Source organism: Phocoena sinus, chromosome 17 (genome assembly GCF_008692025.1).
Source record: "Phocoena sinus isolate mPhoSin1 chromosome 17, mPhoSin1.pri, whole genome shotgun sequence".
Classification (NCBI taxonomy): Eukaryota; Metazoa; Chordata; class Mammalia; order Artiodactyla; family Phocoenidae; genus Phocoena; species Phocoena sinus.
This window is the reverse complement of record NC_045779.1, coordinates 33,006,365-33,021,524: the sequence shown is the minus strand read 5'-3', so window position 1 is coordinate 33,021,524 and position 15,160 is coordinate 33,006,365. Positions and strand designations below refer to the sequence as shown.

At 44.1% G+C, this 15,160-nt stretch overlaps 2 protein-coding genes across 2 annotated transcripts; both read left to right on the top strand.

Annotated features, from left to right (window-relative positions):
• Positions 1 to 4,084: 4,084 nt before the first annotated feature.
• On the top strand, positions 4,085 to 5,710 carry LOC116742224 (DPEP2 neighbor protein-like). The gene is made up of 2 exons (XM_032609567.1): positions 4,085 to 4,151; positions 5,127 to 5,710. The coding sequence occupies exons 1-2, from the start codon at positions 4,085 to 4,087 to the stop codon at positions 5,708 to 5,710; spliced, it is 651 nt and encodes a 216-aa protein (XP_032465458.1).
• Positions 5,711 to 6,715: 1,005 nt separating this feature from the next.
• Positions 6,716 to 8,867, top strand: LOC116742529 (DPEP2 neighbor protein-like). The gene is made up of 3 exons (XM_032610245.1): positions 6,716 to 6,782; positions 8,124 to 8,423; positions 8,703 to 8,867. The coding sequence occupies exons 1-2, from the start codon at positions 6,716 to 6,718 to the stop codon at positions 8,384 to 8,386; spliced, it is 330 nt and encodes a 109-aa protein (XP_032466136.1). The 3' UTR covers positions 8,387 to 8,423; positions 8,703 to 8,867.
• Positions 8,868 to 15,160: the final 6,293 nt, after the last annotated feature.

Below are 15,160 nucleotides of genomic sequence, written 5' to 3'. Positions count from 1 at the left end.
GCAGTTACAGCATTCAAGCAGCTCAGGAATACAAGGTGCTTTGATTCTAAGGCAGGGTGGCCCAACCTCTGGTCACATCCCTTCTGCAACAACCCCAGTGAACGAATGTCTCATCTTTGCTTTTTCAAGGTCGGCAACAGGGGGTCCCCTCCTAAAGAAGGTTCTCTCTCATTGCCACACTATCAAAGGCTGCCTCAAATGTGGTTCCTTCCTGTGGGCCTCATCAGGCTAAGGGTAGAGTTGTTTCTTTCCTTCTCTGAGTCGGACCAAGTCGTCTTAGTAACACCTCTTCACACCGTTGACCATGTTTTTCACGGGGGCTGAGCTGAGCGTTTATATCATCCTATCATGGTGCAGAGAAAGAGGATTCTAATGATCTTTACTTCTAGGGGAGAGGGGTGTGTAATGATCATGTTGTCATTTTGTATTATGTCCTTTTCTTCATGAATTTGTTTTCAATTTCATGTTAAAATGGGCCCACCATTCCCTCTTTGTGTGGTGATTCAGCAACCCCATTTTGCACATCTAACAGGTCTCTCATTATCTCTTGGACGTGTTTGAAATGGCATGAGCTTGTCCTCACATTCCTATCAACTGTATGTCGGGAGCCCCAACATGAACCTAACCATTGAGCGGAACACCTCTCCAATACCCGTGTAACACTGAGGAGGCCCCTTAACCTCTTGTTTTTTAACTCCTCAGTTGTAAAAATGTGAGGGTGCTATGAATTTATATTTGGGGCAGGACAAGGTCTAGAATTGTGTCTTTGATTTTATTCTTCCAAACTGGAATGTCTTCCGTCTCTTCCCCGTGGATCCAAATCTCACATGTCCTTCAGGCCCACTGCCAAGGAGCCTTCCCTGATTCCCCAGTCCACACAAAGCTCTGCCTCTTAGGGTCAGTGCCATACAAGCAAGCTGTCTCTTACGTTAATCTTGCCTCTGAAGCCAATCTCAGAATTTGGGTCTCCCTTGCACTCCTGGGGCCCCTGGGCCCCTGGGGCTAGGCCAGGCCACCAGCATGCCCGACGTGGGCTGTCTACTAGACTAGGGCATGTGTGGGAAGGCCCAGTTGTGAGGGGCCAGGCAGAGTACCTCTGCCTCCACCCTTCTCTCCTCCACAAGACTGCCCCTCCTCCTGAAGCCTGCCCCTCAAGTCACAGTTTCCTCATATGACTTCACTGTGTAGTGATGCCCTCACAGGCCTTCTCACAGTTTCCTTGGCAGAGTAACTATGCAAACTTGCTGCCCTCAGAGAAACTTCCCTATCCTGGAGGGAACTTCTTTCCCTGGAGAAAGTTCTCCACCCGATACCAGTCTCTTTGGTTGTCTGAGAGTGAATGTCTGACCAGATCTTCTCTATTTACTCAAACCTATCCTCTGTTCCCTGGGAGGGCAGTGCAACAGGTACACTGAGACTGGGCATCTGTACAAGAGGCATGGTGTACACACAACCTCCCCTGGCTGCCGCATTTTCCTGTGGGGCTTGCCCACCACATATACCAAAGCCGTTTCCCAGCAGTAAGTAATAGCAGTGACCAGGGACACCTTCAGAGACCCACAGTGCTCACTGCTGAGGAGAAGTGAAAGGTCATCCCAGGACAAGTGTGCAGGAAGTTTCTGATTTTTATAATTGTAGCCTTCCCATTTGGACTACAGCATGCTTCCATTCAAACCCTTTCCTGACTGGCCTCTTAGCAAAAGACAAGTGCATCTTTGTTAGCAAATGGTAAAAGGAGCAGTTTGAGGAATAGGGCCACCTTGAACCGAACCTGCCAACGCAGGCACATCTGTGCTGTCATGTAGATGTCTATATCGGTCCCCTCAGACACATCCCTTATTGAGTTGCTGAGTACTAGGGCACAGGGTGGTGCCATATTAATGGGAAGACTGGAAGAACGAAGTGGGGGTGATGAAGTGCTAATGAGACCGGAGGGCTGAGGAGATGGTGTCATTGGAGGCTGGGTTGATGTGAGCCTGCAGTTGGTACCCAGAACCAGGTTCTGAGTCTCCTGATCACTCTGCCTCAGTATTTGGCCTTGTTCTAATCGACATAAAAGTATTAGACAGCTAGAGGTCAGTGTGGTTGAAATAGGCAGTATAAATGGGGCCCAAGAGGGGTTGCCAAGGTGGGCGGGGTTCTTAACCAATTTATATTAGATTATTTTTTTCCTAATCTTGAAAGACATTTCCATGAAAGCCTCAGAAGTGACAGACTGCAAGAAATGTTTTCTCTGTTGTGGAAGGGAGAGATGGAGAGGATCATGATTGCAATTACTTTCGGGTTCTACTGTTTTCCCTGGGAACGGTGAAGAGACTTCCTCATGTGCTGCAGCCCTAGGCTCTAGGGATTGCTTTTGCAGCCAGTGTCCCTTCTCTAGGGACTCATAGAGATGATGCGCCAAGGCTGTGTTTTGGACGTCAAGTAGATTAAAAGGTCTTCAGCCAGAAACTGGGAGAGACATGAGAGAGGGAAGTTCTGGCAGGAGACTGTGCACAGCAGAAGTGACTGATCAGTTCTGATTTTCTTTGCAGCAGCAGTGGCTCCTGTTTCGCGTCCTACACCTGGTCACTACCATGTCCTGTACCGCAGGTGTGGAGAAACGCGGTTGGGCCGGCATGGGGAGACATACTACCTGGTTGGTGGCTTCCAGGCCTACGGGTATGTTCCTTTGGTCACGCCAGCAGTGGAAGCAGAGAAGCCAGTCCCCAGACGTGCCCCCAAGAGAAAGCGCTCTCCGGAAAGGTCGGACAGAGACCTGCGTTGCCCCAGAGCCCAAATCCGGCGATTGGAGCATTCGAACAGCTCAGGAGAACAAGGTGCTTTGATTCTAAAGCAGGGTGGCCCAACCTCTGGGCACATCCCCTCCGCAACAGCCCCAGTAAACGAATGTCCCATCTTTACTTTTTCAAGGTTTGCAAGAGGGAGTCCCCTCCTAAAGAAGGTTCTCTCTCATTGCCACATTATCAAAGGCTGCCCCAGATGTGGTTCCTTCCTGTTGGCCTGATCAGGCTAAGGGCAGAGTTGTCTCTTTCCTTCTCTGAGTCGTACCAAATCATCTTAGTAACACATCTTCACACTATTGACCATGTTGTTTACGGGGGCTGCTGCTGAGCCTTTATCTAGTCCTTGCATTATGGAGAGAGAGAGAGGATTCTAATGATTTTTACTTCTAGGGGAGAGGGGAGTGTAATGATTATGTTGTCATTTTCTATTATGTCCTTTTGTCATGAATTTGTTTTCAATTTCATGTTAAAATGGGCCCACCATTTCCACTTTGTGAGGTCATTCAGCACCCTCCTTTTGCACCTTTAACATCTCTCTCAGTATCACTTGGAAATATTTATATTGGTATGAGCTAGTCCTCACATTCCTATCAGCTGTAAATCCGGAGCCCCGACATGAACCTAACCATTGAGCAGAACACCTCTCCACTACCTGTGTAACACTGGGTACCTCTTGGATTTTGTAAGTCCACAGTTGTAAAAATGTTAGGGTGCTATGAATTTATATTTGGGGCACGACAAGGTCGAGAAGAGTGTGTCTTTGCTTTTATTCTTCCAAACTGGAATGTCTTCCCTCTCTTCCGCATTGGTCCAAATCTCACTTGTCCTTCAGGCCGACTGCCAAGGAGCCTTCCCTGATTCCCCAGGCCACACAAATTTCTGCCTCTTAGGGTCAGTGCCATACAACCTAGCTGTCTCTTACGTTAATCTTGTCTCTCAAGCCAAACTCAGAATATGTGTCTCTCTTGCCCTCCTGTGGCCCCTGGGGCTGTGCCAGCCCACCGGCACGCCCTATCTGGGGTGTCTACTAGACTAGGGCATGGGTGAGGGGGCCCATGTGTGAGGGGCGAGGCAGAGTACCTCTGCCTCTAGCCTGTTCTCCTCCACAAAACTGCCCCTCCTCCTCAAGCCTTCCCCTCAAGTCAAAGGTTCCATATATGACCTCACTGGGTAGTGATGCCCTCACAAGAGTTCTCTGCGTTTCCATGGCAGCATAACTGTAGAAACGGGCTGCACTCAGAGAAACTTCTCTACCAGTTCTCCACCAGATACCAATCTCTTTGGATGTCTGTGTGACAATGTGTGACCGGATACTGTATATGTACTCTAACCTGTGCTCTGTTTCCTGGGTGGGCAGTGCAGCAGGTACACCCAGACCGGGCAACTCTACAGGAGGTATGATATACACACAACCTCACCTGGCTGGCACATGTTCCTGTGGGGGTTGCCAACTACGAACAGCTGAGCACTTTCCCAGATGTAAGTATTACCAGTGACCTGGGACACCTTCAGGGACCCACAGTTCTCACTGCTGAGAACAAGTGAAAGGTCACTCTTGAAACGCACCTTCAAACCCAGGCACCACTGTGCTGTCATGTAGACGTCTATATCGGTCCCCTCAGACACATCCCTTACAGAGTTGCTGAGTACTAGGGGAGAGGGTGTTGCCATATTGATGGGAAGACCGTAAGAACGAAGTGGGGGTGGGTGGGGGGGTGATGAAGTGCTAATGAGACTGGAGGGCTGAGGAGATGGTGTCCCAGGAGGCTGGGTTGATGTGAGCCTAGACTTGGTACCCAGAACCCGGTTCTGAGTCTCCTGATCACTCTGCCTCTGTATTTGGCCTTGTTCTAATCGACATAAAAGTATTAGACAGCTAGAGGTCAGTGTGGTTGAAACAGGCAGTATAAATGGGGCCCAAGAGGGGTTGCCAAGTGGGCGGGGTTCTTAACCATTTTATATTAGATTATTTTTTTCCAAAACTTGAAAGACATTTCTATGAAAGCCTCAGAAGTGACAGACTGCAAGAAATGTTTTCTCTGTTGTAGAAGGGAGAGATGGAGAGGATAACGATTGCAATTACTTTCGGGTTCTACTGTTTTCCCTGGGAACGGTGAAGAGACTTCCTCATGTGCTGCAGCCCTAGGCTCTAAGGATTGCTTTTGCAGCCAGTGTCCCTTCTCTAGGGACTCATAGAGATGATGCGCCAAGGCTGTGTTTTGGACGTCAAGTAGATTAAAAGGTCTTCAGCCAGAAACTGGGAGAGACATGAGAGAGGGAAATTCTGGCAGGAGACTGTGCACAGCAGAAGTGACTGATCAGTTCTGATTTTCTTTGCAGCAGCAGTGGCTCCCGCTTCTCGTCCTACACCTGGTCACTACCACGTCCTGTACCGCGGGTGTGGAGAAACGCAGTTGGGCTGGCATGGGGAGACATACTGCCTGGTTGGTGGCTTCCGAGCCTACGGGGATGTTCCTTTGGCCACGCCAGCTAAGGTGGAAGCAGAGAAGCCAGTGCCCAGACGTGCTCTGAAGAGAAAGCACTCACCGGAATGGGCGGACGAAGACCTGTGTTGCCCCAGACCCAAAATCCGGCGATTGGAGCTTTCAAGCAGCACAGGAATACAAGGTGCTTTGATTGTCAAGCAGGGTGGCCCAACCTCTGGGCACATCGCCTCTGCAAGAGCCACAGTAAACGAATGTCCCATATTTGCTTTTTCAAGGTCGGCAGCAGGGAGTCAGTCCCCTCCTAAAGAAGGTTCTCTCTCATTGCCACACTACCCAAGGTTGCCACAAATGTTCCTTCCTGTGGGCCTCATCAGGCTAAGGGCAGAGTTGTCTCTTTCCTTCTCTGAGTCGGACCAAATCGTCTTAGAAACACCTCTTCACACTGTTGACCATGTTTTTCATGGGAGCTGCTGCTGAGTCTTTATCTCATCCTTTCATGGTGGAGAGAAAGACGATTCTAATGATTTTTACTTCTAGGGGAGAGGGGAGTGTAATGATTATGTTGTCATTTTCTATTATGTCCTTTTGTCATGAATTTGTTTTCAATTTCATGTTAAAATGGGCCCACCATTTCCACTTTGTGAGGTCATTCAGCACCCTCCTTTTGCACCTTTAACATCTCTCTCAGTATCACTTGGAAATGTTTGAAATGGCATGAGCTTGTCCTCACATTCCTATCAGCTGTAATTCTGGAGCCCCGACATGAACCTAACCATTGAGCAGAACACCTCTCCACTACCTGTGTAACACTGGGTAGGCCCCTTAACCTCTTGGTTCTTTTAAGTCCTCAGTTGTAAAAATGTGAGGGTGCTATGAATTTATATTTGGGGCACGACAAGTTGGAAAAGAGTGTGTCTTTTCCTTTATTCTTCCAAACTGGAATGTCTTCCCTCTCTTCCGCATTGGTCCAAATCTCACTTGTCCTTCAGGCCGACTGCCAAGGAGCCTTCCCTGATTCCCCAGGACACATAAATCTCTGCCTCTTAGGGTCAGTGCCATACAACCTAGCTGTCTCTTATGTTAATCTTGTCTTTCAAGCCAAACTCAGAATATGTGTCTCTCTTGCCCTCCTCTGGCCCCAGGGGCTGTGCCAGCCCACCGGCACGCCCTATCTGGGGTGTCTACTAGACTAGGGCATGGGTGGGGAGGTCCAGGGGTGAAGGGCGAGGCAGAGTACCTCTTACTCCACCCTGCTATCCTCCACAAAACTGCCCCTCCTCCTGAAGCCTGACCCGCAAATCACAGATTCCTTATATGACCTCACTGGGTAGTGATGACCTCACAGGTCTTCTCAGAATTTCCATAGCAGGGTAACTATGCAAATGTGCTATCCTCAGAGAAACTTCCCTACCCTGGAGGAAACTTCTTTCCCTGGAGAAAGTTCTCCACCAGATACAAATCTCTTTGGTTGTCTGAGAGAAAATGTCTGACCAGATCTTCTGTATTTACTCTAACCTGTCCTCTGTTCCCTGGGAGGGCAGTGCAGCAGGTACACCGAGACCGGGCATCTGTACAAGAGGCATGGTGTACACACAACCTCCCCTGGCTGCCACATGTTCCTGTGGGGCTTGCCCACCACACACACCTGAGCACTTTCCCAGCTCTAAGTAATACCATTGACCTGGGACACCTTCAGTGACCCACAGTGCTCACTGCTGAGGACAAGTGAAAGGTCATTCCTGGATAAGTGTGCAGGACGGTTCTGAGCTTTATAAATGTAGCCTTACCCTTTGGGCTAAAGGATGCTTCCATTCAGACCCTTTCCTGATTGGCCTCTTAGCAAAAGACAAGTGCATTTTTCTTGGCAAATGGTAAACGGAGCAGTTTGAGGAAGAGGGTCACTCTTGAACCACACCTTCAATCCCAGGGACCTCTGTGCTGTCATGTAGACGTCTATATCGGTCCCCTCAGACACATTCCTTACTGAGTTGCTGAGTAATAGGGGAGAGGGTGGTGCCGTATTGATGGGAAGACCAAGAACAAAGTGGGGGTGAAGTGCTAAAGAGACTAGAGGGCTGAGGAGATGGTGTCCCAGGAGCCTGTGTGGATGTGAGCCTAGACTTGGTACCCAGAACCAGGTTCTGAGTCTCCTGATCACTCTGCCTCTGTATTTGGCCTTGTTCTAATCGACATAGAAGTATCAGACGGGGCTTCCCTGGTGGCGCAGTGGTTGAGAGTCCGCCTGCCGATGCAGGGGACACGGGTTCGTGCCCTGGTCCGGGAAGATCCCACATGCCGTGGAGTGGCTAGGCCCGTAAGACATGGCCGCTTAGCCTGCATGTCCGGAGCCTGTGCTCCGCAATGGGAGAGGCCGAAACAGTGAGAGGCCCGCGTACCGCAAAATAAATAAATAAAGTATCAGAAGGCTAGAGTTCAGTGTGTTTGAAACAGGCAGTATAAATTGGGTCCAAGAGGAGTTGCCAAGGTGGGCGGGGTTCTTAACCAATTTATATTAGAATATATTTTTCCAAAACTTGAAAGACATTTCCATGAAAGCCTCAGAAGTGACAGACTGCAAGAAATGTTTTCTCTGTTGTAGAAGGGAGAGATGGAGAGGATCATGATTGCAATTACTTTCGGGTTCTACTGTTTTCCCTGGGAACGGTGAGGAGACTTCCTCATGCACTGCAGCCCTAGGCTCTAGGGATTGCTTTTGCAGCCAGGGTCCCTTCTCTAGGGACTCATAGAGATGATGCGCCAAGGCTGTGTTTTGGACGTCAAGTAGACTAAAGGTCTTCAGCCAGAAACTGGGAGAGACATGAGAGAGGGAAATTCTGGCAGGAGACTGTGCGCAGCAGAAGTGACTTATCAGTTCTGATTTTCTTAGCAGCAGCAGTGGCTCCCGTTTCTCGTCCTACACCTGGTCACTACCATGTCCTGTACTGCGGGTGTGGAGAAACGCAGTTGGGCCGGCATGGGGAGACATTCTGCCTGGTTGGTGGCTCCCGGGCCTCCGGCAATGCTCTTTTGGCCATGCCAGCCAAGGTGGAAGCAGAGAAGCCAGTCCCCAGACGCACTCCGAAGACAAAGCACTCTCCGGAAATGACGGACGAAGACCTGGGTTGCTCCAGACCCCAAATCCAGCGATTGTAGCATCGTGCCAGGAGGCGGACCCCACAGAATCTTGCAGGTGATCCATCCTGAAGAGAAGGCAATGGTTTAAATGCCTAAGGCAGCGAATGCCTCTTCCTGGACTGTCCGCCACTCCCCACCACCACTGCTCACTGCCACAGATTAGAACCTGCATCGTTTTGTCTGAGCCTTTCCCAGCCAGGAGTCTCCTTCTATACTAAATGGCCATAAGCCAGGAGCCTCAGAAACTGAGGTTTGTAATGAGAGTCTGCCCTGAACATCCCAGGGCTGAAGCTGGCCTGGAAGAAACCCTGACATTCCTCTGCTTAATCCTCAGGGGCCCCTTTGTGAGCTGAAGAAAAGTCTAGAAAAAGCGGATACCTGGGAGGGGAAGATGGCGGAAGAGTAAGACGCGGAGATCACCTTCCTCCCCACAGATACACCAGAAATACATCTACACGTGGAACAACTCCTACAGAACACCTACTGAACGCTGGCAGAAGACCTCAGACCTCCCAAAAGGCAAGAAACTCCCCACATACCTGGGTAGGGCCAAAGAAAAAAAGAAAAAACGGAGACAAAAGAATAGGGACGGGACCTGCACCAGTGGGAGGGAGCTGTGAAGGAGGAAAGGTTTCCACACTAGGAAGCCCCTTCGTGGGCGGAGACTGCAGATGGCGGAGGGGGGAAGCTTTGGAGCCGCGGAAGAGAGCGGAGCCACAGGGGTGCGGAAGGCAAAGCGCCGAGATTCCTGCAAAGAAGATCTGTGCCGACCGGAACTCACCAACCCGAGAGGCTTGTCTGCTCACCCACCAGGGAGGGTGGGGCTGAGAGCTGAGGCTCCGACTTTGGTCAGAGCACAGGGAGAGGACTGGGGCTGGTGGCGTGAACACATCCTGAAGGGGTTAGTGCACCACGGCTAGCCGGGAGGGAGACCGGTAAAAGGTTTGCAGCTGCCAGAGAGGCAAGAGACTTTTTCTTCCCTCTTTGTTTCCTGCTGCGCGAGGAGAGGGGATTAAGAGCGCTGCTTAAAGGAGCTCCAGAGACGGGCGCGAGCCGTGGCTAAAAGCGCGGACCCCAGAGACGGGCATGAGACGCTAAGGCTGCTGCTGCCGCCACCAAGAAGGCTGTGTGCGAGCACAGGTCACTATCCACACCCCGCTTCCCGGGAGCCTGTGCAGCCCGCCACTGCCAGGTTCCCGGGATCCAGGGACAACTTCCCCGGGAGAACGCACGGTGAGTCTCAGGCTGGTGCAAAGTCACACCGGCCTCTGCCGCCGCAGGCTCGCCCCGCACTCCGTGCCCCTCCCTCCCCCCGGCCTGAGTGAGCCGGAGCCCCCGAATCAGCGGCTTCTTTAACCCCGTCCTGTCTGAGCGAAAAACAGACGCCCTCTGGCAACCTACACGTAGAGGCGGGGCCAAATCCAAAGCTGAGCCCCTGTGAGCTGTGAGAACGAAGAAGAGAAAGGGAAATCTCTCCCAGCAGCCTCAGAAGCAGCAGATTAAAGCTCCACAATCAACTTGATGTACCCTGCATCTGTGGAATGCATGAATAGACAACGAATCATCCCAAATTGAGGAGGTGGACTTTGAGAGCAAGATTTATGATTTTTTTCTCTTTACCTCTTTTTGTGAGTGTGTATGTGTACGATTCTGTGTGAGATTTTGTCTTTATAGCTTTGCTTCCACCATTTGTCCTAGGGTTCTATCCGTCCATTTAAAAAAATTTTTTTTTCTTAATAATTATTTTTTATTTTAATAACTTTATTTTATCTTATCTTATTTCTTTCTTTTTTTCTTTCTTTCTTTCTTTCTTTCTTTCTTTCTTTTTTTCTTTCTTTTTTTCTTTCTTTCCTTCCTTCCTTCCTTCCTGCCTTCCCTCATTTAGACAAAGAATCATCCCAAATTGAGGAGGTGGACTTTGAGAGCAAGATTTATGATTTTCTCCCCTTTTTCTCTTTTTGTGAGTGTGTATGTGTATGCTTCTGTATGAGATTTTGTCTGCATAGCTTTGCTTCCACCATTTGTCCTAACGTTATATCCGTCCGTTTTTTTCCTTAACTTTTTTCTTAATAATAATTTTTTAATTTAATTACTATTTTACTTTATCTTCTTTCTTTATTTCTTTTTTCCTTCCTTCCCTCCTCCCTTCCTTCCTCCCACTGTCTGTCCCATCCCTCCCTCCCTCCTTTCTTTCTTTCCTTCTTTTCTCTTTTCTTCCTTCCTTCCTTCCTTCAATTAAATTAAATATAGATATTTAAATTTAAGGTAAGATTAAATTATAATTTGAAATTATATGTGGAGTTTTATTTCCTAAAGAATATTTTGGAAATTTCAACTCCTATTTTAACTTATATTTTCAGAGAAGGTATTTGGTCCAAATGAAGAATATCTTCAATGATTGTTCTTCTATTGCAAGCAAAAAAGGATTTATACTTCTTTTCATGAAATATGGTTGTTTGACAACAGAAGGATAAATATTTTATATTTTTAGAAACAACAGTCAGGCTACTGATATTCTTAATGAGTTTTAATAAATCTGAATGCTTCTTATCATCTACTCTTTAGCTTGTACCTGAGGAGTTGTATACCCCCGGGAAGATATGTGCTCCAGACCCGTAAATATGCAGTTCACAGAGCCCACCACCAGAGGACAATAAAGAAGTAAAATCTTGAAACCATGTAGTGAAAATAGTGGGAGTTTAAATAAAAGCAACATTTCGCAGTATGCTTTTCTGACCAATGTTATATCTAATAACCTAATGGATTATATGTACATGGATTCTGAAAAGTCAGCAGCACACTTCACTGGTCAATTTCTATGATAAGGGGAACATAATTTGAGTGTAGAAAAACAGTATACTTACATCTTAAAATTCCACCCCTACAGAATCTACTCACTATTGAAAACTGGTAAGAATAATAGCTTTCTGTGTCTCAGTGACCAGTTAACATTTTCAAGAGTAGAATTTATCTTCCTATGATGCTCAAATACACAGGAAAAATGCATATCTAGGACAATGGATAAACTCTATATGACATGAGAAAATAGTTATTCAAATGGAAAAAGTGTAAGATCTACAAGGCACAGTTTTATATGCATTAGTGTGGATATATACATAAAGAAGCTCTAAGAAACATAAAAATCACTTCCAGGAAGTAATTTTAGGTAGAAGAGAATTAACATGGATGAGGAGGAAAAGAGAGTTGGTTTTAAAATAGTTTCATTTACTTGTTCTTTTTGTTTATTTATTTGTTTTATTTATTTGGTCTTTGGAATATAAGAAAACAGTGGCTTTCAGATCAGTATCCCAGTGGAACAAAGGGACCGAGGTCTATCCTGGAGCCCGGCCATTGTTTGACTATCTTGTAATAATACTGGTGAAATACAGCCACATCATTTGAACTATAAGCATCCTCTCTGACAATAAACTTAAGACACCAACATTATATATGAAAGAAAGTAAAGAGAGAATACTGTTTTCTTTAGAGCGAAAATACAGATTCTGGATCAAATCAATAATGTCAGCAAACCTCATGTGTATAAAATATTCTGCTGCCTATCATTTAGAACATGCCTCTAGAAGAGGGAAACTGGGTGATAATTTCCCCAGATTTTATATTTAATTCAAATATTTTAGATAAGAGGCATCTCTAGTAAAACATTGTATTATTGATTTTTTTTCAATATGATAGCTCACAGGAGTTCCTCTTTCCTTCTCAAATACATATGGGGAAATGGAGGTGGGTGTGGGTTATAGGAAGTATCTAACTAGAGCATAATAATCAACAGTTTGTTTTTTAAAAATAGACATTTCTATTTAAATTGTTTCCAGAGACAGAAACACACAGAGACAATTCCATGTGACAACAGTGAAAGAGACCAGAGTGATGCAGCTGCAAATCAAAAAACTGCCAACACCAGTGATTGATGGCCACCACCAGAATCTGGTTAAGACAAAGAAGGATCCTCCCCTTGAGGCGTCAGAAAGAACATGGTCCTCTCAACACTTTGAGTTTGAACTTCTGGCCTCTAGAGCTGTGATAAAATAAATTTCTGTTCTTTTAAGCTAACAAGTTTGTGGTATCTTGTTATGGTAGCCCTAGAGATGACAGTATTTGATTCCTGAGCTGGCAACTGTATTTTGATTCTGTAATGACTATTCCAAGATAATCAACAGACACAAAGATAAAGGCAAAACTGAGACTAAGCCCAGTTCTTTTTATTCCCAGAATAATAAATGATTTTTTAATTAATTTAGATCTCTTTGTCTAACCCCTCTGCTTTTCAGAAGAGTATGTGGGACCAATCAGGTATTAATATGTTATACTTTCATTTTAATTCATCTCAAATTATTTCTAATTCCCCTTATGAGTTCTTACTTGACCCATGAATTATTTAGGAATATATTCTTTAATTTCCATTTGTGATTTTCAACAAATTTCTTTCTGTTAACGATTTCTTATTGCATTCTGTTGTCATCTGAGAGCACACTTCGTATTGTTTATATCCTTTAAAATGTACTGAAATTTGTTTTATGCTCTAGCATATAGTATATCCATGTGCATTTGAAAAGAATGTATATTCTGATGCTGTTGGGTGGAATGTTTTATAGATGGCTGTTAGGTCTACTTGATTGATAATGCTGTTCAAGGTTTTTATTTTCTTGTTGATTTTCTGTCTGTTCTGCTATTGAAAGAAGGGTATTAAAGTATCCAACTATTATTGTAGAACTGTCTGTTTCTCTTTTCCGTTGTGTCGATTTTGCTTCATTATATTTTGAAGTTCTGTTGTTAGGTGCATATAAGTTTATAATTATTACGCATTCTAGATGGAATAATCATTTTAAAATGTCTTTGTCTCTAGTAAAAATTTTCTTCTTAAAATATATTTTTTTCTGATATTTTCTTAGCCACTCCAGCTTGTTGTTGTTTTGTTTTGTTTTGTTTTTACTGTTATGGTATATCTATTCCAACCCTTTTACACTTCACCTCTATATTTTCTTGACTTTAAAGTGGGTCACTTGTAGGCAGCATATGTTTGGATCATGTTTTTCATTTTTTTATCCAGTCTGAAATTTCTGTCTTTAGATGGAATGTTTAACCTTTTTTTATTAAGTGTAATTAATATTTAATTTTGTAATTTTTATATTAAATGTAATTCATGTAGGATTTATGTCCAACATTTGAGATTTATTTTCCAAGAGTCACATTTTTTTTCCTAATTCCTCTTCCTCTATTACTGACTCATTTGTTGTTGCTGTTGTTAAAGAGATATTTTTTAGTGTACAATTTCAATCCCCTTATCTTTTACTATATTTTTGAATTATATTCTTAATGCTTGCTCTAAGGATTACAAATAGCATCTTAAGTATAAGCATCTACGCTTGATTAATTAATACCAACTTAATTTCAATAGTATAAAAACCTTTTCTCCTCCTTTACATTGCCCTCCTTTGTGCTGTTACTTATATAAAAATTACATCTTTATACATTATATGTCTATAAACAATTATAATTGTTACTTTATGTTGGTGCCTTTTAAATCAGATAGAAAAAAAGTTAGAATAAAATACATTTATATTATTTTTCATATTTACCTCTGCAGTTACCTTTCTAGATGTTCTTTATTTCTTCATATGTATTTAAGTTACTGACTTATGCTTTTATTTTTGTCTGATGGGCTCACTTTAGTAGTTCTTGTAGCACAAGTCTGATAGGAAAAAATTCTCTTAAGTTTTTAATAAAAGTATTGAAATTTTCATGTCATCCTTCTGCAATGGCCATGGTAATCTCGGCATCATACCAACCCTAGTAGATATGTTGCCAAAGTGAGCATTTAGTGTTTACTCTTATATGGTTCAAAATTTAAAGTGTTAAAGATTATGAAGTTATAGACACAGGTTTACCTGTTTAGAGACCATTTCAAGAGCATATTTGTGCAATGCTAATATTGGCATTTCAAATTCAGTGCTACCATGTAGCAAGATAAAATAGATGAACCTCAAGTCATGATATTTTTTCCTGATAATATAAGGTTAAGGTTAATTATCAGCTGTCACATTTTTTCCAGTATTTTTTAGTTAGCTTTTAACTTAGCATAAATGAAATGAAAGGATGGTAAGTTTTGCATTAATTCCTGACCCAAAACAGAACTTTTGAAGATGAAAGTCCATTAACAGAGCTCTGTGTTTCCTGTGAAAAATAAATCTGAAAAATTCATGAATGTTTTACAAATTGTATGTTCAGGAAGCTATTCTAGCCTTCTATTTAAAAAAAAACAAACACTATTTAGAAATATTTATTTCCTTCATGTAGTACCAATATACATGTTATTTAGAAAATTTATAGTGAATTTTGGTTTGCTCATCTTCTGAAAAACTCCTAAGAAAACACGTACTTCTGAGAATTTCAGCCTTATTTCTACATAAGTTATCGAATCTATAAAACATTATGCATGCTTTGGATAATCATCTAAGTAATTACTATTCTAGCCTTTTAAATGGTTTCAGTGCACACATAATTTTCTCTACCCACACCCCCATTTTTCCCAGCTAAATTGATTAAGTGATATTTTTTCTTTAGTCACTTATTATATTTAGGTATGTTTAGGCCTCCTCTTCTGAACTCATTTCCTGGTAACAAAGAAATAAGGCATAGATGCTGTTTCTGACTCCCAGGGAAGTTTAGGTTCTGGCATTCTGGACTAGGCAGGGCCTAGCATCACCCTATTTATGTGGAATATGTGGAACTGGTGAGCTTCTAAACATCTCAAAGAGACATTTAACAAGACTG